The following is a 22160-nucleotide window of genomic DNA, read 5'->3' as shown; positions in this document are numbered from 1 at the left end:
ACTGTATGTAAAATTTTGAAGAAGGAAGACTATAACAGCCGTACTGCCCGGAGGAAACCACTCATATCACAAGTCAACAAAATCAAACGAATGGAATCCAGAAAATTCAATAACAAGCCCCAGGAGTTCTGGAAAAAAGTGATTTTTAGTGACGAAAGCAAGTTTTGCATATTCGGGATAAAGGGTCGTACGACGGTGTGGAGAAAAACTGGTACAGCCCTCGAAATCCAAAACCTTGTCCCAACCGTTAAGCACGGTGGTGGTGGCGTTATGGTTTGGGGATGTATGGCGGCCAGTGGAGTTGGAAATCTTGCTTTCATTGAATCCACAATGGATCACAAGATGTATATCAACATCCTAAAAGAAAATTTACATCAAAGCGCCGCGAAACTGGGACTGCAGGATGACTTTTGGTTCCAACAGGACAACGACCCGAAGCATTGTGCCATGAATACGAAACTTTGGTTGCTTTATAATGTGAAGAATCAGTTAAATTCGCCACCGCAGTCCCCAGATCTCAATCCAATTGAGCATTTGTGGGACCTCCTGGAGCGCAGGATCCGCCAGCACACCATTACATCAAAGGACATCCTAAAACAAGTGATGGTCGAGGAGTGGAATAAAATATCGGTGGAGGACACAACAAAATTGGTCCAGTCAATGCCAAATCGGTTGGCTGAAGTCCTAAAACGAAAGGGGTATCCGACCTCATATTGAATTCCAGTCCTTTTGCCAAAAACATGGAGTTTTCTTATGATTTTTGATTTTGTACGCATACTTTTTCTGATGCGAAATCAGACCATTTTGTAAATTTTAATTTATATAAGGAAAAATATAAGTGTTAAAAAATTAAGAGTTTCATCAAAGGAAAGGTGAATAAAGGTACTATCTGTAAAAATTAAAATGAAATTTTAAATATTATAATTATTATTATTAATAACTCTAAAGTTTCCAGAAATTTTTGTACGCATACTTTTTCTGACAAGTGTACATACACCTTACCCCTTAGCACTAAGCCGCTTTATATTGATGCACATAAGAAACGTACGCTAAATGTGGCACCCTCGTTATGCAAACGTATTGTATTTACTAATATTTAATAAAACATACAAAAATACATTGAGACGGATGTATGTACAAACGTATATGAATCTAGGAGCATGTTTTCTTCCATCAATAATGAAAAATCCAGAATATTGCGTGTGTATGTACGTTCATATATATGTATAAAAAGCGAAACTCGCTTTGCAAAGAACAATGAAACATACACAACTATTTTGATTACATACCCATTTTAAGAAGTAATTATGAAAAACTTTCGATTATAAACAAATAGTAAGTGTAAGATTAATTAAATAAAAGGCGTACAACAATGTTATGCACAAGCAGCTGTTTACGTTCACTGAACTGGTTCTGAATAGAGCTGTGAAAACATCGATGGTACCATCGATATTATCAGTGGAGAGCCTTTCGGCGGCACTATCAATGCTTAAGCCTAGTACTCAGATCGACGAAAACCGCGAGCTAACCATAGGAGTGAGCGAGAGGCAAATACGCGGCTAACGCTTTTCGTCGGGTCTGTTTTTCAGCGCGGTACTCAGATAAGCTAAGGAAATACCAGAAAAATTTCAGATTTCGCGAGTGAATTTTCGACGAACGCCGTTAGCCGCGGCCCAAATAATAAGAAATTTAATCTTTGGCGGTGTTCGTGCAAAGGCCAAATGGAAACTAAAAATTAAAAATGGAAGGAAAACACACAAAATCGGAAGCAGGAGGTCAGTGCAGATTACATAGGACGCCAAATCCAAGCTTATGCCCTTTATTTTGGGATTTCACGGACAGGAAGAAATTCCGCAAAAGGGGCAAATTCGCAGAACAGTTGAAGAGATGGAGGAGATCCACTAGAGAAACCCAGTGGGAAGCAACATGCCGAGTGGAACTTCGATCTCTATATGGACATCCTGCCGGGCGCGTCCTCGCAAAGAAAGTAAGATCTGGCCAAAAGAATTTGGTCGCGTTGTACTATTAGAAGTATCTTTTTAGCAGAACCACCAGTAATACGATCTCCGACGACCTCTCCATTAGGACTACGGACACCACCATCACCAGCTACATGGCAGCTTAAGCGGAGCTGGGGGACCCGCTGGCTTCTATAGGGAGGAGGACAATAGGGCTCCCGCTAAGGAACAGTTGGAGAAGCCAAAGCCAGCCACTGCCAGGATGCTGGGCGACTTTCTGCAGCGTCAGCGGATCAACCCCGATCTCCCACTTCCTCAAGGTCCAATATGCCTATTGGGACTCGGAGCTGTAATGCGGTGGAGCGGCAAAGATGGCGAAGCATCCGTGGGACGAGAAGGAAGCCTTAAACTTCTAATTTACATAAACAAAAACATTCGTTGAACATTTCATTTATTTTTATTTTGTGCATCAGCAGGCTCTTTTTTTTTAAATGGCTCCAATTGAGTTTTTTTCCGTGTGGCAAAAAGCTCAGCTGCTTGACAGTAAGACCATGCCCCATGCATTGCGGGTGAACTTTTGAAAACTTCGGTTACACTACAAAGAATAATATTTTTCGACTAGTGAAACTCTTTGCCGATCTGAGTACTAGGCTTTATCAACTATCACGATACTATAATGCAGCTTACACCCCCTTCGCATACAGTCTATCCGTTGGAAGCAGTTGGGTTTTTTGAGAAACGTGAATTTCCGAATCCCACATCTTTCATCTTTAAGCCTAGTACTCAGATCGACGAAAACCGCGAGGTAACCATAGGAGTGAGCGAGAGGCAAATACGCGGCTAACGCTTTTCGTCGGGTCTGTTTTTCAGCGCGGCACTCAGATGAGCTAAGGAAATACCAAAAAAAAAATACCAGATTTCGCGACTGAATTTTCGATGAACGCCGTTAGCCACGGCCCAAAGAATAAAGCCTAGTACTCAGATCGGCTAAGAGTTTCACTAGTCGAAAAATCTTATTCTTTGTAGTGTGACCGAAGTTTTCAAAGCTCACCCGCAATGCATGTGGCATGGTCTTACTGTCAAGCAGCTGGGCTTGTTGCCAAACGGAAAACAAATCAATTGGAGCAATTTAAAAAAGAAGAGTCTGCTGGTGCACAAAATAAAAATAATTGAAATGTTCAACGAAAGTTTTGATTTATGTAAATTAGAAGTTTAAGGCTTCCTTCTCGTCCCACGGATGCTTCGCCATCTCTCCCGCGCCATCTGTAGTCCAGCTCCAAGTCCCAATAGGCAATAATGGCGGGTGATGGCTCCTCCAGCTGTCCCTAAGCGGCCGACCTTATATTTTTTGGAGGTGGAGTCTTCAGTGGAGAGCTGGTCGGAGATCGAGCGGTGTTCCATGTTCCTTTCCACTGGGATTCTCTTGTGGATCTCCTTCAGCACTTCAACTATTTTGCGGATTTGCCCTGTTGTGGTATTGCTTCCCGTCGGTCAAGTCCCACAATAATGGGCAACAGTTTGGATTAGGCGTCCTTTTTCACCTGCACTGATCTCCTTTAGCCGTTTTTTGTGTTTTTCTTCCATTTTTCATTTTTAAATTCCCCACCACTTCTGCACGAATAGCGCCAAAGATTGAATTTCTTATTCTTTGGGTCGCGGCTAACGGCGTTCATCGAAAATTCACTCGCGAAATCTTGTATTTTTTCTGGTATTTCCTTACCTCATCTGAGTGCCGCGCTGAAAAACAGACCCGACGAAAAGCGTTAGCCGCGTATTTGTCTCTCGCTCACTCCTATGGTTAGCTCGCGGTTTTCGTCGATGTGAGTACTAGGCTTAAGAAATTTAATCTTTGGCGGTGTTGGTGAAAAGGCGATGTGGAAACTAAAAATTAAAAATGGAAGGAAACCCACAAAATCGGATGCAGGAGGTCAGTGCAGATGAAATAGGACGCCAAATCCAAGCTTATGCCCTTTATTGTGGGATTTCACCGACAGGAAGCAATTCCACAAAAGGGGCAAATTCGCAGAATAGTAGAAGTGCTGGAGGAGATCCACTGGAGAAACCCAGTGGGAAGGAACATGCCGAGTAGGACTTCGATCTCTACATGGACATCCGGCCGGGCGCAACCTCGCAAAGAAAGTAAGATCTGGCCAAAAGAATTTCGTTGTGACCTCTCCATTAGCACTCCGGACACCACCGTCACCAGCAACTTGGCAGCTTAACCGGAGCTGGAGGTCCCGCTGGCTTCTATAGGGAGGAGGAAAATAGGGCGCCCGCTAAGGAACAGTTGGGGAAGCCATAGCCAGCCACTGCCAGGATGCTGGGCGACTTCCTGCAGCATCAGCGGATCAACCCCGCTCTCCCACTTCCTCAAGGTGCAATATGCCTATTGGGACTCTGAGCTATACTGCGGTGGAGCGGGAAAGATGGCGAAGCATCCGTGGGACAAGAGGAAGCATTAAACTACTAATTTACATAAATGAAAACATTCCTTGAACACTCCATTCATTTTGATTTAAATGTCTTTGTGTACCAGCAGACTCCTCCTTTTAAAATTTTACCAATTGATTTGTTTTCCGTTTGGCAACAAAACCAGCTGCTTGACAGTAAGACCATGCTACATGCATTGCGGGTGAACTTTGAAAGCTTCGGTCCCACTACAAAGAATAAGATTTTTCGACTAGTGAAACTCTTAGCCGATCTGAGTACTAGGCTTTAAGGGGCTGATCTGAACAGCTGCGGCTATTCAAAATTTACCTGTTGTTTCGGCGCCTTCCAATTTCAAATGTTCTTTGTCACCATTGCTTACGTTTTTTAATTGGTGAATGGATCTCTGTGGGAAGAGGGTAATAACGGAAAACGATTACTGTTTCATAATATTTTTTTTTCTTCTGGAATGCGCATGGTAAGAACATTTTTATCTGGGCATTGCGCTTTTTCCAAATTACAATTATTCTTTATTAAATACTAGTGGTACCTGGTGATTAATTTATGGAAGCAATGGAAGGGAATGAAGACTGTAATATACTCAATAAAATATGTTTTTGTCCCCTACTTGTTCTCCCGGGAGGTAGCCGTAAGAGCAAGAGTCAAAAAGGCGGCTAACGCTTTTCGTCGGGTCCGTTTATCACCACGTTACTCAGATAAGCTAGGGAAATAGCATTAAAAGTACCCGATTTTCTAGTGAATTCCCATGAACGCCTCCAGCCACCGCGCAAAGAACAAGAAATTTAAACTTTGCAGAAGCGGCAGAACACGAAAATTTAAATGGATGATACATACAAAAAATCGCCTGCAGAGGCAGGCAGTGCATTTCAATTTCGCCTTGCTGCTTGCATATCTCCATTTCCCATTGGTCCCTTTAGCTGAGTATCGGGTACCTATTAGTCGAGGTACTCGACTATAGCGTTCTTCCTTGTTAATTTTTAGTTTCCAAATCGCCTTTGCGCCGCGGCTAACGGCGTTCATCGAAATTCACTCGCTAAATATGGTATTTTTTCTGGTGTTTCCTCAGCTCATCTTTGTATCGGGCTGAAAAACAGACACGACGAAAAGCGTTAGCCGCCTCCTCGCTTATGGTTAGCTCGCGGTTTTCGTATATGTGAGTACTAGGCTTTAATAACTTTTGAATTTCTGAAGGAATATCTCCAATATATAAATTAATCTGGTTGATGGGCGCGGCCTGAGGTGGTCCTCAATGGCCGCACTGTCAAGGGTGGACTTCTTCGATGAGCCCACACGTATGTGCGGGAGAAACAATACGCGATATGTGTGTGGCCAAGGGTGGTCCTCTTCTTTACTGTCAAGGGTGGTCTTCTTCGATGAGCTCGCTTGTAGGCGCGGAGGAAGCGGTCGCTTCTGGGAGCGCCCGTTATAGCTGAGTGGCGGCCAGTTGCCTCCCGTAGGTGCGGGGGGATGCGTTGTACCCACGCGTGAATATGAGCCGCTGGAGGCTGCTGCTTGTAATGTTCTCCCGTGAACGCGGGAGGAATATAGTTGCTGCTGGTCGCACCTGCCGAAGCCCGCTCGGTAGTGCGGGGGGAGGAGGGAGCCTTGACCTGGTTCTCGTGTGTAGAGATCGGGGATCCCTCTCTGGAGTCAGAGCCGGATGGCTGCACCTTCACAATTGCTGATTAGGATGACTTACGTTGGGAGGTAACTGCCCCCTTCGCCTGCTGGCCTAGAGACTCAGTCAGTGCAAAATAATAAGAGATATTTAACGGCGGTTGCCGGAGTTTTGCAATGCTATAGAACTTGTGTTCTTTATTCTTATAGATTTTGAAGCGAACTAAACTTAAAGTTGACAAAATTGAAACTCATAGCGGCCACGCAAATATGCTGTGTTTGCCGGCTATGCACGAGCATCCGGCCAAATGCCGCGTCAGCGGTTTTGGCCGCAGCTGGGCTTCGGACATTCGGTCATCGCCTCCGTCCGGTTAGCTACTTAGTTAACTACTCCCCCCTCAAGATTGAGGCCGCCCTCGGCCGACCCTATTTCAGCGATCACCCTTCTTAGTTTTACCGCAGATCTTCTGGCACCGGTGAGTCGCATGTAGGTTAGGCCGACACAAATCAATGCGCAACATATTACTCCTGTAATTAGCGCTACCATGTGTGTCTGATTGGTATTGATTTTATTTCCGAACTTCTGAATGTATTCCAGGTTACGTTCACTCAAGCGGTGAAGGTAGGGGAGGCTCAGAGTATTTTGACTGATGGTGATGTTCAGTGAGGGTGAGCTTGCCACCCCCGGAGTCCTCTTCTGGGCGGAGTTTTGGTTCAAAACCAGGGTTTCGTTTACTGTGACGCGCTCACTAAAGGTGACGAGATGCGTCCCATGTATCCAGACGCTTGTTCCGTTGTCTACTCGTACCTGCGCTGATTGATCATTGATGATCATAATCTCATCACCTCATCGACATAAGTGATCGGATGTAAATCGCTTGGTTGGGTCTCGCAGTGCGCAACTCCACCTGCATGGAGTTCTCGGGCGCATGTGGTCTTCGCTGATAGTCGGCAGAAAGTGACTCCTGGTGTTGTGGAGCAATTCTGGATCGCATACATTTCCCCATTGCATTCTGCTATTATATTATCCACTAACCTTAGCATCACATTATTATGTGCTACCGGGAACATTGTAATCTTCTTACATGCTAATTTAATTTTGGGGAACTTAATAAGGAAGTGCAATATGTTAACAGACTGGAGAATTTTCACGGACGCTACGGACAAAATATCTTTTATAGGAGTGTCGGTGGGCTCCTCCATCCAAATACTTTCTAGGTCTGCGTGATCTAATATGTTTGGGCTGACTATGTTTACTTTAGCAAGCGAAATTGCCATCATTAAATTTTGAAGTTCCATTGTTAACATTCGGTTTCTGGAGAGTAAGGTTTCATATAGATGGCCAGTGTCCACTTGTGAACTCTTTGCCACTTTCAGGATTTGATTTACGGTTGACGTTAATTCATTAATTTGACTTTGTATTCTCGTATTTATTTCTATTTGTCTATTGTTTGAATTGATCAATTGTGTTTCTGTGAATTTAATTCTCTCTAAATCCCCGGCGTCCGGAGTTCCTGCTACGACTTTTAAAATTGATCCTAAAAAGTCTAAACTCCTTGCTACCCTGTGGTGCACGCCTAACGAGTCGAGCAGGTCGCGAAGGTGAGCTGTGTCCACGTCCAAAAGTTTTTTCATGTGTGACTGGGGAAACATATCGCTCATATTTTCTGTTTCTTCTACTACGCGCCTGTACTCTGAAAGGTTCGCTGAATGTCTAACGAATGCGAATTCCTCCCACACTAGTATTCGACCGTCAATAATGGGGATGTACTTGGCTTGTGAATAGTCGGTGATGTGCGCCGACGCCATGGTTAAGGAGAAGAGGATTGGAATGATTTTGGACCTGTGGAATGAATTCAGAGCTATATTTTTGTTCATGACAAGGTTGCCCACCACCAACGGTAATTAACTTAACCTTAAAAAAATATTTTATCAGCTATGCTTAAAGCTAGTAAAATTTGTGCCAAGTGGCAAAAAGGTAAAAAACTTATTTTTTTATTTAATGTTGTCCTTGTGGACCACCCTCCCCTTGATGAGGACTGTGGTCCCCATGTCCGCTTCCACAATCTTCTCTTCACACAATGGTGAGAGTTTGTTGCCTAGCCGCCTGTTGGATTTTACAAGGACTTTTTCACCAACCTTGAACACCCTGTTCTGTCGGGCAGCATTTTCCCTGTTCCTGAGCTTGTCCTGGGCGATTTTTATCTTATCCTGAATTTCATACTGTGGTTGATCCGACTGTGTTTGAATTACGTCGGCTGGCCTCTTGTCGATGACCGAATGGATAGATTTATTGTATCTGGCTGTGGCCAGCAAGATTAGCTCGACGGTGTCACTGATGCCTTTATCAATTTTAAGGCATCTAGCAAGCTCTACTAGAGTGCTGTGGAAACGCTCCACTTGTCCGTTTGAGACACTGTGGAGGGGCGGTGCATTCGAGATGCTCACGCCGAAATGGTTTTCCAGCATGGACAAAATGGTGTGTGAATTCAACGATGGTTCGTTGTCACAATATATGACCTTGGCTTTCGGGAAAACATTCAAGAGTTGTAGCAGTGCTGGTTTAATGTCCTCTATGGTTCTAGAGGGGATTGGCTGGACCATCGCAAATTTTGAGAATTTGTCAATGGATGTAAGAAAATATTTTTTATCCGTTGAGAAGATGTCTATGTGTAATATTTCCCCAACCTGAGACGGGATTGGTGTTTCCCCAAGCTCCTGTTTTTTAGGATGCCTGTCATATTTAGCTTTAGCACATGTTTTGCAGTTAGCGACGATTTCGATAGCTAGCTTGGCCATTTTCGGGAAGTAGTACTCGGAGAGTACCTGCTTTACATTTTCTTGGGCCGACCTGTGAGCCCTGTTGTGTTCAGTGGACAGAATTTCTCGTCTCTCCGGGACTGCAAAAATGTCCGTTACACGATTTTTACAATACCAAAATTTTGTGGCTGGAAATTGGCGTACCAGTTGGTCCTGTATCATTGCGAGTGTGTGCAAATCGCAATGGATGGCGTTTACGCCCTTAGGAACAATTAAATCTGCGAGATCATTGAGTAATGACTCTTTGCAGGAGAAGCTGATCGCATGCCGTCTCTTGTTTCCAAAGAGGACAAAACTGCGTTTTTGCGGAAAGCGAGCTTCCTCCAGAGTTATCTGGTTTTGGAAGCAATTCAAAGGCTTATCCGTTGCCTCAATTGTGTGGGTCAGTGACAGCTCACTGTGAATCGTGGCCGCACTTGAAAAAGCTTCTTCCTCTCCCAGAACGTTAAGTTGCTGTCTTGAGAGGGCATCCGCAACGAGGTTTTCCTTGCCGGGCTTGTAAAAAATTTTGGCGCCGGACTCGTCGATGCGAGCTTTCCACCGTTTGATCTTTGCATTCGGATTGGATTCCGATACCGCAAAGGTCAGTGGTTGATGGTCAGTAAAGATGTTGATATCTTTCACTGCATATAGATAGTGACGTAATTTGGCCAATGCCCAAACTATTGCTAGCAGCTCCCTTTCATTGGTGGCATAATTGATCTCTCTGTCCTTTAGGGTTCTCGAGATCATGGTAATAGGCCGTCCCTCTTGGGATAGGACTGCGCCAATGCCGTAAGCTGAGGCATCTGTCGTTAGATCAAATGCTTTTTTATAGTTGGGATACCTGAGGATGACCTCCTCGGAAGCTAGAGTGTTACGCAGCTTGTGAAAAGCTAGCCGTTGCGGCTCGTTGAACTGCACCTGGATATTTTTCGACCTGTGTCTGCTGACACTACCGAATTCCCCTTTCAGGATGTCTGAAATGGGCCGAGCTATGGACGCAAAATCTTTAATAAAGCATCTATAGTAGCCGGCCAGGCCAAGGAATGATCTAACTTCGAACACGTTTTTGGGCTCAGGGAATTCTTGAATGGCCTTTGTTTTTTCTGGGTCAGTAGTAGCCCCGTTGCTGGTGACTATAAAACCCAAGAAGCTAACGCTTTTTTTGAAGAATTTAGATTTTTCAGTTGATACCCTCATATTAGCATCGTAAAGGCTTTTGAGAACCCAATCTACGTGCTGGATGTAAGAGTTTTCGTCTTCTGAGAAGACGATAACGTCATCGACATAAACATAGCAAAATTTGCCTATCTGCTCTCGCAGTATGTCGTCTATAGTTCTTTGGAAAATGCTGGCAGCATTTTTTAGTCCAAATGGCATTCTGCGAAACTCATACTTTCCTCCATTTACGGAAAAGGAAGTCTTTTCACGGTCGCGTTCTGCCAGCGTTATTTGGTGGTAGCCAGATTTTAAATCGAGCGTAGTGAAGTATTTCGCTCTGCCTAAATTCCCTAGTATCATAGAGATATTTGGCATGGGATAGCGATCAGGTATTGTCCTCTCGTTCAATTTGTGAAAGTCCAATACGAGTCGCATTTTACGGGCGCCCGTTTCTTCGGTGCCCTTTTTGTCTACAACCCATATCGGGTTATTGTAGGGGGATCTCGACTTCTGGATTATGCCATTTTTTAGCAGCTCTTGAATCTCGCCGTTAACGAAATCGGCTGCGCCCATTGGGTATGGGTAAAGTTTGGCATAAATGGGCTCCTCATCAACAGTTCTGATGGTGGCTACCACCGATGTGTTGTAAGGTAAAGCCTCATTGGGGTCCGCAAAGGCTTTTTTCCTGTCGCGGAGCATTGTTAAAAATGTCTTTCTGACCAAAGGTGGCGCATCTGAGCAATCCACTTCGGTAAAATTTACATTAGGACACGAGTGAAAATCAATTTTCTCCTCTTTGTTGCCCCATTTGATGTGGCCAGAGGCCAGGCAAAGTGACGCTCCCGCCTGTTTAAGAAGGTCGAGGCCTACGATTGCATCAAAAGAAGATAAGTCGGGTAAGATGAAGAAGGTGGCCTTCAAATCAAAAAGTGACACGAAGCATTTCTTCGTGATTGTGGTGTTGCCGTGAATTGAGTGAATTTCGAAGGGGTTTTCTACCGGGACACATTTCAATCCTTCGAACGGTCGGATGAAATTTTTCGAGGCGCCCGTGTCAATAAGCAGCTTCATATTTATCCCCGCTACTCTTCGTCTGATGACAGGCAGCAGGGAATTTCCCCTAAAAAATGGACTACGTCTGAATCGTATTCGCAAATAGCATCATCGTTGATCTCTGCTATTGCGCTGGACGCAGCGTTGGCGTAAGATTTCCCTTCCTGATCTGAGCTTTGGGTGACGTGGTTTACCCTCTGCTGTTTTCTAGGGGCGCCTGTGCGCTCGGACGTTGCCGGTCTCCTATTCTGATAGGGTGGAGCTTGAGCAGCAGAGCAGAATGCAAACCTTTGCAGAGGGGTCGACTTCCATCGGCTCCGGTCTACTCTGCAATTTGTTATTGCGCAGGTCAGAATGTACCTGCGCTTTAACTTGTTTGGTATAATAGGGATTTTTATTAATACCCAACTGGGGGTCTGTTTGGGAAAAATTTCTATCCTGCTGGCGCCTTTGCTCCTTTGGACTCGTCTTACGGTCCCTATCCTCTAGACTCTTTGCAAACGATGTTGCGAACGTGTACCTCTCGTGGTTTGATTCCACTTCTTGCGCTAATGCCAACGCAGTTGGCATGTCCTTCGGCTTTGCCGAGAAGAGGACATCAGATAGGCTGCGTCTAAGGCCCGAAATAAATACCCGGAGCGCATCGTCCCGGAATTTATCACACAAAATTCTTGCCGCCGCTGTCTCGTACGACATCGTGGCTTTATTTGTGAATAAGGTGAGTTTTTTCTCAACCTCATCGTAATACTGCAGGAGTGTGAGGCTTCCCTGTCTGAGGGTGCCCATCTCCTGTTCAATGACGTGGATCTGCCGTTTGTCACTGTAAGTGAAATCCAAACGGTCTATGATCGCGTCAAAATTTAAAATTGTGCCAAAGGAGGACAACACTGCATCAGCAGTGCCTCTTATTTTACTTCTTATTATAATCACTGCCTGATAATGGCGTGAACTACCATTGTACCGTCTAAATATGTGGTAGGCAGCGGTGGCGGCTTGCCTCCATGAAACATATGACTCCTGTGCCCCCGCAAATTCGGGTAGGCACTTGACAGCGTCCAGAGGCTCGCTGCATTGAACTGTGTCTATAATTTCTATGGCTGCATAAACCTTAATTTCTGGCGTTGGGGCCGAACTTCGGGACGTCGTGGGCGCAGCGCGCAATTCTGCCACTTGGCTGGTCAATGCATCGATTATTTGTCTGAACTCCCGTTCTTTTTGTAAATTTGCGGCGGCCTGCCCGGCCAGGGCGTTGTCAATAGCCGCCTGCACTACTCCTCTAAGTTGTTCAGGATCCATTAGGTCTACCCTTTCGCCCGCTGGGGGGTTTCTACGCGTGTTTTTCGGAGTGGAAGCTCGAAGGAGTTCTTCACTATCTGACCCTGAATCGCTAGCGTACTGCTTGACGCTTCTATACTTAGAAAATGGCGAGCTCATATACGCACACAAAAGGATTAGAAAACGGGGACACAGAGCCGCCAAAATGAGAGCTCGAATTTCTTCACTATATAATTCACCTAGTTAATTTTAAGGGTAGTAGTAGTACCTGTAGTAGTAGCCCTTGCATAAAAATTATTGTAGTGGTAAATATTTTAAAATTATAATATTGTAAATTATAAGAGATAAAGGGTATATGAGACTGACACACAGCCTCGACTCAATTAATGAATTTAACGTAATATATTTATATATTTTATTTTCGTTAATCAAATCCCGAATTTTATCGGGCTAGGAGCCGTTTTACTCTCGTAGTATTCTTTATTAACTAGTTCTACTTTGCAGACTGGTTAGGAAATATTTAAATGAGGGGTGCACTTACATTTTATTTACTGTGGTTTCTTCCTCAAAGATAAAAATTTTTTTCCAAGAATGTAAAAATTTCTAAGCGAAACCGTTGGGTTTTTATTGTTGAGCGCCAATTAATCTGGTTGATGGGCGCGGCCTGAGGTGGTCCTCAATGGCCGCACTGTCAAGGGTGGACTTCTTCGATGAGCCCACACGTATGTGCGGGAGAAACAATACGCGATATGTGTGTGGCCAAGGGTGGTCCTCTTCTTTACTGTCAAGGGTGGTCTTCTTCGATGAGCTCGCTTGTAGGCGCGGAGGAAGCGGTCGCTTCTGGGAGCGCCCGTTATAGCTAAGTGGCGGCCAGTTGCCTCCCGTAGGTGCGGGGGGATGTGTTGCACCCACGCGTGAATATGAGCCGCTGGAGGCTGCTGCTTGTAATGGCCTCCCGTGAACGCGGGAGGAATATAGTTGCTGCTGGTCGCACCTGCCGAAGCCCGCTCGGTAGTGCGGGGGGAGGAGGGAGCCTTGACCTGGTTCTCGTGTGTAGAGATCGGGGATCCCTCTCTGGAGTCAGAGCCGGATGGCTGCACCTTCACAATTGCTGATTAGGATGACTTACGTTGGGAGGTAACTGCCCCCTTCGCCTGCTGGCCTAGAGACTCAGTCAGTGCAAAATAATAAGAGATATTTAACGGCGGTTGCCGGAGTTTTGCAATGCTATAGAACTTGTGTTCTTTATTCTTATAGAGCTTGAAGCGAACTAAACTTAAAGTTGACAAAATTGAAACTCATAGCGGCCACGCAAATATGCTGTGTTTGCCGGCTATGCACGAGCATCCGGCCAAATGCCGCGTCAGCGGTTTTGGCCGCAGCTGGGCTTCGGACATTCGGTCATCGCCTCCGTCCGGTTAGCTACTTAGTTAACTTATACATACATTCAAAGAATCTCCATTGTATTGCAATTTTGAATAGAGCTGTTACGAACTGCTTTTTTTGGTGGCAGTGCCGCTAGCTCAGTCGTTCCTCAGGGCAGAGTACCCCTAATGCCACAGCTCGCAACATAAATATCGATACTTCACGGTCTCACATTACTAAATTATCGGTCATCACTAATGACAAAAAAACGTAAACAAAGCAAAAATCTACAAATATTGACGGAAAAATGGATTACATTTGGTGGCTATCGATGTCCTAGCCAAGCGCTCCCACCCATCCATGGATGCCCTCAAGATGCTGCAGGGCACCACCCATTCGCAGTCGGCAGGAGCCCCCTCCTCGCGACTACGGCTACGGTTCCATCTCCCCCACTGGGAAAGCTTACTCACACATAGTGGGTATTACAAAGGTTTAATAAATATCGTAAGTACAATCGGTTATATACATGCTTCTCTTGACAGATTTATCCTTCCTCAGCCTTTAAGACCGAAACGTGGCCGCCGTCTCGGATATTTACGCGGTCAAAGCAGAAAATTCGTTTTGCTGGAAAAGGGTACAGGCGCCGCGGAAACTATGCTCTACCAGCCACCAATATATTTCCGCTCGCATGGAAACGCGGCCCTCAAAGGAACATGCGCGATGCGCGTGTGTATGGTCCCCTAATCCTGAGGTGCTCCAGGGGAAAAGAAGGGACAGGACAAAAAGGTACGTAACTGCACTGTAAGCTATACCATTTAACTAATGCTCACGACCTTTTAAATTTTAGGCAAACAACGAGGACAAATAAGGCTCTCGGGTCTAACTCCGGATAAACTCACAAACAGGTAAGTAGATATCAATATATACAATCGAGGTACACGTGTATTTAATTTCTCGTAAATTTCAGCCACCGTCGGGCCGGGCCTGGAGGCGATGATAGCCCGGGCTGATGACTTTCCGCCGGAGGCCAGCAGCGATACGGATCTCCACACGGGAAAACGGCGCTCTCCGGTGAGTTGTGCACGGGCAGTCCGAGATTCGGCTGCCAGACAAAATGGCGATACTTCTCAGCGCCGCAATGCGACTGCTGGAAGTTCCCGAGATGAGGAGGACGCGGTACGCCGGAACGGACTCACCGGGAAATGTTGACGTCGTCGGCGTCGACTGTGGAAGGCCTTTCTGGATGGTCGTTGGCACGGGTCGAACGGACACCGGTTGCTGGGCAGCCAAGTCGGGCTGGTAGGTATGGCGAAGTATGGCGATGTCGGTAAAACTCCAAATAAATTCTTCCGGGGCCCTTTGTATTGGGACCTCGGCTGCCTTTATAAATGATAAATATTAAATACCGAACTACTATAGAACTTTAACCTAACTCACTATTTAATTTAAAGCACAAAGAAAATTTATACTGTCACTCCTAGCTGCATCTGCCTTGATTGTTGGACAGTATGGCCGCTACTATCACGATATCTGCTGATCATCGCCCCCCGCCATATTACATGGCCTAACATTGGGTCATTGGATACATGGGCCATTTGAAGTAATCCCAGAGCGAACCGGGATTAATCTTCAAATGGCCAGATCGCCCGCCAGACTCATCCCGCTGCTGCAGCTATCGCCCTATCGACCTAACCTATCGATAACGTCGCTCCCACTCGACTTCAATTGCAACAGAGCGATGGCACCACTGTCGATGTTTTTGGCAGTTATTGCTCTGAACAGATCGGCGCGGCTCACAAAAGCTTTGTTAAAGACATGTCACACTATGCCTATAGCGAGTGAGACAATAAACTGATTATTCCAAGAAGTGCTTACACTCGGTTAACTCCATCTCCCGATTCTTCTCCATCTTCTTTTTTAGTATAATTCATCACGGGGATGAGGGCTTGAGTTTGTGGGCGTTAGAGTGAGCGTGGCTAACTTTTTTAGGTCAATCGATAGGTATTAACGAGACCATTACATTTCAGTTAACATTTTTTTCTAGCATGAAAATTGTGGGGCTTTGGCGGACTTGCACTGCGTACAAAGCTACGGAATCTAAGTCTGAAATCCCAATTATCTATCTTTGATAGTTTCCGAGATAACCGTGTTCATATGAACGATTTGGTAAAGGTTGAGGGTGAATTGTGGACGTGGCAATCTTTTTTAGGCCAATCAATTGGTTTTGATAAAAACAATACAATGCAGTTAACATTTTTATTCTAGCATTAAAAATTGGTCGTATTGTCGGCGTTAGAGTAGGCGTGGCACACTGACGAAACAAACTTGCGCAGCTTTTATAGTTTCCGAGATCACAGCGTTCATACGGACAGATGGACTGGCGGATCATGGAATACTAAATTTTAGGTCATGCAAGGACCTAGATCCAAGTTTAGAAAAATTTGATTGAGCTAACTGACTAAGCCATTTTTGGGCATTTCCGGTTATTTTATTTTCTGGGTGCATGTATTGTATTTACTAACAAGTATTTAATTACGCGAAATTATAACTAACACACTTTGTCCATGACATGCGCTATCTCCTCCAAGGAGCCTTGAAAGCTGCATCCGTTATTGGTATATGCCGATTCAAGTCAGCTGCTTCTCCCGTGCTATCAAATGCTTCTTGCTGTGGATCGTGTCCTCGGAGATGTTCTTAAAAGGTGGACACTCATTTTAGTCGTTATGATGTAGAATAAAAATATTTTGCTTCCCAATTTTGAGTGAACTGTATTTCTTTTAAATAAAGCATTTCACATTTTCTCGAAGGTTGGTTCCAAGGTTGACCCACAACAAAACAAAACAAGGCGATCGTCACACGCTTTAGTATCGATGAAAGCAAATACTTGTGGGAAATGTTGCTCCAAGGAGCACAAGATCTACGCCCAAAGTTAGCTGAATTGTCAATCGAGCAGAGACGTACATTTGTTAAGGCAAACACCCTGTGTTTTAATTGCCTTAAGCTTAGCCATGTGTCACGGGCACGGTCTCTGCGCAGAACTATTATCACTCGGACCTCAACTAGCAAATGTCACTGCCCTACCCAATTTTTAAAATCCTCACAAACCTTACTTGACGCACATTTCGTGCATGACGCAAGTAAAATCCTTTTATATTACCAAGTATCTGTACCAGTTTTCTCGAGGCATAATCTTATCTACATGACGTATAGCACAGAATTAAGCGCTGAGGAATACTCCATAACTTATCGGGCCTTAAAAGATATAATCTATACGCTACTGGACTCAGAATTTAACTCTATTAACTGGCAAGCATTGTATATTATTCCCAATGTTGATCCACAGTTAGAGTTCTTTAACAGTAACATTGAGCTTCTATACAACAAATTTGCACCACTCAGGACAACAAAATTAAGCTAAATAAGATCCCATGGATTAGCAAGGAAATTAAAAATACCATAAATGCGTGTGATAGGGCCTATAGAAAGTGGAAACGCTATAAAACAGAATACTTGCACAAGCAGTACAGTTCCTTGAGAATAAGGTAAATAAGCGATGCTGGTTAGCTAATAGTAAATTCTGTCAACTGATTCAATAATGTGTCATCTGGAAAATAATTCTGGAAGAATATTAAAAGTATTGGAGTAGGAAAACAACGAGGAGGGACAGCTTGCCATGTTATTGCTAATGAATTAAATATCACATTTGTGAAATCTCAACCTGATCCCTGATCAAACTAACAATCCGTAACTGAACACATTGTCAAACAACATCTGTGATACTAGCTTTATTTTTGCTTGTGTGAATCACTGTGATGTCCTACAGTCCATGTTAAATATAAAATCAAGTGCAATAGGTCTCGATATTATGCATCCAACATTTTTACTAATCCTTGTCCCCAGACTACTCCCATACATAACACACATTTTAATACCCTTGCAGAGGGTATTATGATTTCAGTCAGAAGTTTGCAACGCAGTGAGGGAGACTTTTCCGACCCCATAAAGTATATATATTCTTGATCAGAACACTAGAAGGGTCGATCTAGCCATGTCCGTCTGTCCGTCTTTTCTTCCGTTTCTACGCAAACTAGTCTCTCGGTTTTAAATCTATCGGGCTTAAATTTTCCCAAAAGTCTTCTTTCTTTTAAAGGTAGTATATAAGTTGGAACCAGAATTTTATCTTTGGTGTTTTTTAACATATAACCTCCTACGCTTGAAAATATGATTTTTTAATAAGTTCTGAATTTCGAATTTAATTTTTGTTTTTTGACATATTATCTTATACTATTGGGACTATGATTTTTTGTATTTTTAGGAATTTTTAATTAAATTTAATAATTATAACTGCAAGGGTATACAAGCCTCGGCTTGCCGAAGTTAACTTCTACATTTGCAAAATGTTGGAACACAGCCAAAGTACTTCCCATTCCAAAAATAAATATAAACCGATATCCACACTTTCATTTTTATCTGAAGCATTTAAGCGGCTTTTGGAAAAACTGTAGTTGTATGACAGCTATGTTAAAAATCTCAGAGAATATTAGCATGAAATCTGATAATAGGCAAGTTACATTTCTTACACTGCTAGACTATAGTAAGGCTTTCGACACTGTCGATCATTTTAATCTGTGCTCTAAGTTAAAAAAACTAAATAATTTTTCAAGCCCAGCTACAAGCTTGATGAGAACATACCTAATGGGCCGATCTCAATGTGTTGTAACGGAGTCTGAGACCTCCGACTTTTTATTCACTAAGCGTGGTGTCCCCCAAGGGGGGTCCTTGGACCACTACTGTTTTCGTTATATGTGAATGATCTTCCAAATGTCTTGTCTAATAGTCGTCCTATTGCTGTATATGTGAATGTATTGACCTCATTAATAGTGAACTTAAACTAGTAAGCAATTGGGCAAAGAATAATGGTCTTCAAATAAATCAAAAAAAATCTAAATGTTTGATTATTTTTAAAAAAGAAATAAACGCACCAATGCAAAGGCTAAGGGTTGATACTAACATGTAATGGAATATGTAAGTCAAGCAAATAACCTTGGAATTAATTATTGAATATTAATTATATAGTTGGTAAGACGTATTGTCAACTAGGGCAAATAAAACTCATCCAGAATACTTTATCTACCCATAGTAAAATGAAATTAGCCATCATTATTATACTGCGCTGAAATATTTGGAAAATGTGACTTAATAAGTAGAAATAAATTTGCCGTAGCATACAACAACATAGCAAGATTTATTTTCAGTATTAAGCCTCACGAATCAATTTCGAGTCATGTTAAACAAATCTTTGGACTAGAGTTTTCCGCATTAGTCGAATTTAGGACACTGATTCTCCTCCACATAAAAGTCAAGACCAAGGAACCGAATTACTGGTTTTCGTTCCTCAACTTTGCACAGTCAACCAGAACTAATAATATAATACCAAGAAGAAAGCACTACTCCTCGAGCGAAAACCACTTCTTTGCATGGGCTGTTAAGCCTTGGAATAATTTACAACACAGTTTAAAGAATACAAGAAGTGCTAGACAATTTCGGAAAGAAATATTATTAAAGTAAAAAATAACTAACATATAACCACACACAACTAATTATAAAGACAACATTATACTAGGTAAGAATTGAAAATTGTACTATTGATAAAGTAATTTTGTAAAACTTTCTGTATGATTGAAAATTTTGTCTTGTGACAAGTGCTTTATATTTAAGTTAAATTGTTAGCTTTAGCGCTAGGAAGATAAATAAATAAAAATAATAATAACAAGAAAGGAAGTTATATTCGGCAAGCCGAAGTTTGTATACCCTTGCAGTTATAATTATTAAATATAACAGGGAAAAACGCTATAGTCGAGTACATCAACTGTCATATACCCGTTACTCAGCTAATGGGACCAAAGGAAAATGGAGATATTCAAGCAGCAAAGCGAGATTAAAATGCACCACCTACCCATGATCTCAATATGTGGTTATGTGGGCGGTAGACAGATTTAAGCGTTATGCACGTTAGAGTGGGCGTGGCAAACTTTGTGAGGAGTTGAATAACTCCCCACAAATAGAAGCAGCAGCAGATGGCCGGCCGCTTACCAGATACGCGGCGAATTCGCGTAGTAACGGCGCGGCGAGGAGAACGAGAGAGTTTGGAGACCAAGGGTGGAGATCGAGAGAGTTTGGAGACCAAGGGTGGAGATCGAGAGAGTTTGGAGACCAACGAAGGAGAGCGAGAGAGTTTGGAGACCAATGAAGGAGAGCGAGAGAGATTGGAGACCAAGGATGGAGATCGAGAGAGAATGGAGACTTCGCGGGCAGAGCAAGAGTGCCGTATGCGGAAGGGTATAACGGAACTCCACTGGACTTTGGACTCTCCCGTGAACTTTGGACCGGGAGAGGAAGCGCCACATCTCGGCAGTGGAGCGGCACACAGGCGTGCCACAAGCGGCACGGGAATCAGCGGAACGGCAGCAGTGGGCGGAACATCTATTGGAAGCGGTACATAAAGGACAAGTGGGTCATCCAGGAGGCACGAACTTTGGACCCAAAGTGGAGAGATCCAGCGGGCCGTGCGCAAAAGGGAAATAACGGTGCTTGGAGGCCCTATATAAGGCCGCAGAGCGCTGGCAGCTGGATCAGTCGATCACGAGGAGTCAAACCTTCAAGATCAATTAAAGTACCAAATAAACAGTCAGTCAAGCAAATAATCTACGAGGGAGCTACAACCAAGCGAGTCGTCGGAAGCAGCGCCGTGGGAAGCATACAAGGAGCAAGATCGCCACGTCGAGACGTTCGGGATTAGGACATCAGGAATCTCCGAATTGAGACACAGGTGGCTGAGTTCTGAAAGGCATCACGCGGCTAAGTCAAGGCGTTTGTTTTCTAACTTTGTCACGACCACACCCTGGCGAGTCGCCCGGCGGGTCTGTCAGAGATAAGCAAAAGAGTCCTACGACGAAGAGCCGTCAGCTTGGGGAGGAAAGTTGTCTGCGACCCAGCGTACCTTGCCCGACCAAGCAGGACCTGGCGTGACGGACGAGCGGTAGATCGATTTGCGGTTTCAAGAGGCGGCAGCCTGGAGAGCCCTGCGATTACCGGCGAAGTTCCCGAGCAGCGACCGCCCAGCTCCCCGAGCGCCAGAACAACGAGATACTGGTCAGAAGACAGCGCAGAGGACATCGACAGCGACGCCAGCAGACATTTCCGACAGCCACGTTTCCATCGCCGCGCGGAGCTCATTGGGGGAGCGCAGGAGCGTCGCGGACGTCACGCATTAGGGTGAAGCCGGGTGGAACGTTCGTCTGCGCTAGGCGTAAAGCGAAGTGAACCGCTAGACAGCCTCCGGGCGGCAGCCTTGACTGTCAGCGCGAACTGAGCAAGAACCTAGCGGGGCCGTCCGGGACAGAGCAAGGGACAGGTATTGCCTCGAAAGGCGTCAGCCTGGAGAGCAAGGCTTGTTCACCCTAGTCTGAGAACGGTGACGCTTCCCCAAGCCCACAAGGCCGAACTCTCTGCGGGTCTAAGGCGCAACAAGCGACCCCGAGGCAACGCGTCGGCAAGCAAGCAGAGGCGGCCACTACGAGCGTCCCGAGACCCAGGATCCAGAGGAGGACGAGTCAACGCGTCGAGGAGCCAGAAAGAGGAGCGCCAGCAGCCGGCGGAACCAGAGCCAAGAGATACCGAAGCCAGCCCAGCCACACACCCGCTGTACTAATACCACGAGAATAAATCCCACTGTTACCATTTGAACACTTTGTTTTCTCACTGATCTACGGGCAATCACGTCATATAAATTTGGTGGGACGAACGCACAATCTTCTGAGCTAGCCGCACGAATCTCGTAGCGAGCAGACATACAAAATCAGTTCGTTACATCTGGCGCCCAACGTGATTGTCCCAACAGTGAGAACAGCACAGTAAAAATGGGAAAGAAGTGGATTTACCGCCTCAAGAAGGAAGACTTCGCCCATGTCGCACAGAGGCTCAATGTCGCCCTGGAGGGCAGGCTAGACGACATGAGGAAGGCACTATCGGAATACTACTCCGAAACAGAGAATGATCCACAACTCGTCGACATCTGGGCCGAGCTGGAGGCAACATACTACGACAGAGCTGGCCCAAGCATTACGCTAACGAACGCTGAAGGGGACAACTTTGTGGCAAGCCTGAGCATTGACAACATGCAAAAAGAGGCCCACAGGAGAGAATCAAGCCAAGAAAAGAAAGCAGCAACGCTAACCCCGAGACCAAGCCAGTCGGACTATGCAAAGGTCGCTAAACAGGTCCGTGAATGGTCGTTCAGGTTCGACGGGGCGGAAAAACCATTCGAGTTCCTGGAGCAAGTAGAATGGTCCGCCAACACGTACGGTTTGGAGCTCGATATGATCCCTCGAGCGATGCCGGAGTTGCTAAAAGGAAGGGCGTTGAAATGGTTCATCGCCAACAATAAGCAGTGGAGAACTTGGGCAGAATTCATTGAAAGTT

At 44.7% G+C, this 22160-nt stretch overlaps 2 protein-coding genes across 14 annotated transcripts in view; one reads left to right on the top strand and one right to left on the bottom strand.

Moving 5' to 3' along the window:
• The window catches only part of LOC108015673 (retrovirus-related Pol polyprotein from transposon gypsy), a 98609-nt gene extending 89033 nt beyond the window's left edge, over positions 1 to 9576 (bottom strand). For 6 of the 7 annotated variants that reach the window (XM_070996343.1, XM_070996339.1, XM_070996338.1 and 3 more), the window contains exons 1-3: positions 4936 to 9576; positions 4716 to 4791; positions 1290 to 4615 (exon numbers count right to left, since the gene is read on the bottom strand). In XM_070996343.1, the coding sequence (XP_070852444.1) occupies positions 8019 to 9575 (1557 nt within the window). In that variant the 5' untranslated portion in view covers position 9576 and the 3' untranslated portion in view covers positions 1290 to 4615; positions 4716 to 4791; positions 4936 to 8018. Of the gene's footprint in view, positions 1 to 1289; positions 4616 to 4715; positions 4792 to 4935 lie in introns of those variants that run through there. The other variant, XM_017082184.3, reaches the window with a different exon arrangement.
• On the top strand, positions 1502 to 19428 carry LOC136117505 (uncharacterized). Of its 7 annotated transcripts, none has more exons than XR_011604238.1 (6): positions 1502 to 1775; positions 1843 to 1987; positions 2044 to 14183; positions 14238 to 14465; positions 14527 to 14584; positions 14647 to 15106. XR_011604238.1 is itself a non-coding variant. In XM_070996344.1 (5 exons), exons 4-5 carry the CDS (start codon positions 14794 to 14796, stop codon positions 15276 to 15278), a joined length of 303 nt encoding a protein of 100 aa, XP_070852445.1. In that variant the 5' UTR covers positions 12873 to 14183; positions 14238 to 14465; positions 14527 to 14584; positions 14647 to 14793; the 3' UTR covers positions 15279 to 19428. The 7 variants fall into 7 exon arrangements, 2 of the variants coding, with proteins under 2 accessions (XP_070852445.1, XP_065724579.1); XR_011604237.1 differs by having other exon boundaries at positions 1742 to 1987; positions 2086 to 2278; positions 3240 to 14183; XR_011604236.1 differs by having other exon boundaries at positions 1742 to 1987; positions 2086 to 3885; positions 3953 to 14183.
• The last annotated feature ends 2732 nt before the right edge of the window (positions 19429 to 22160 follow it).

This window comes from Drosophila suzukii, chromosome 3 (genome assembly GCF_043229965.1).
Source record: "Drosophila suzukii chromosome 3, CBGP_Dsuzu_IsoJpt1.0, whole genome shotgun sequence".
Classification (NCBI taxonomy): domain Eukaryota; kingdom Metazoa; phylum Arthropoda; class Insecta; order Diptera; family Drosophilidae; genus Drosophila; species Drosophila suzukii.
Note: the sequence above shows the minus strand (reverse complement) of the source record. Positions and strands in the feature narration are given on the sequence as shown.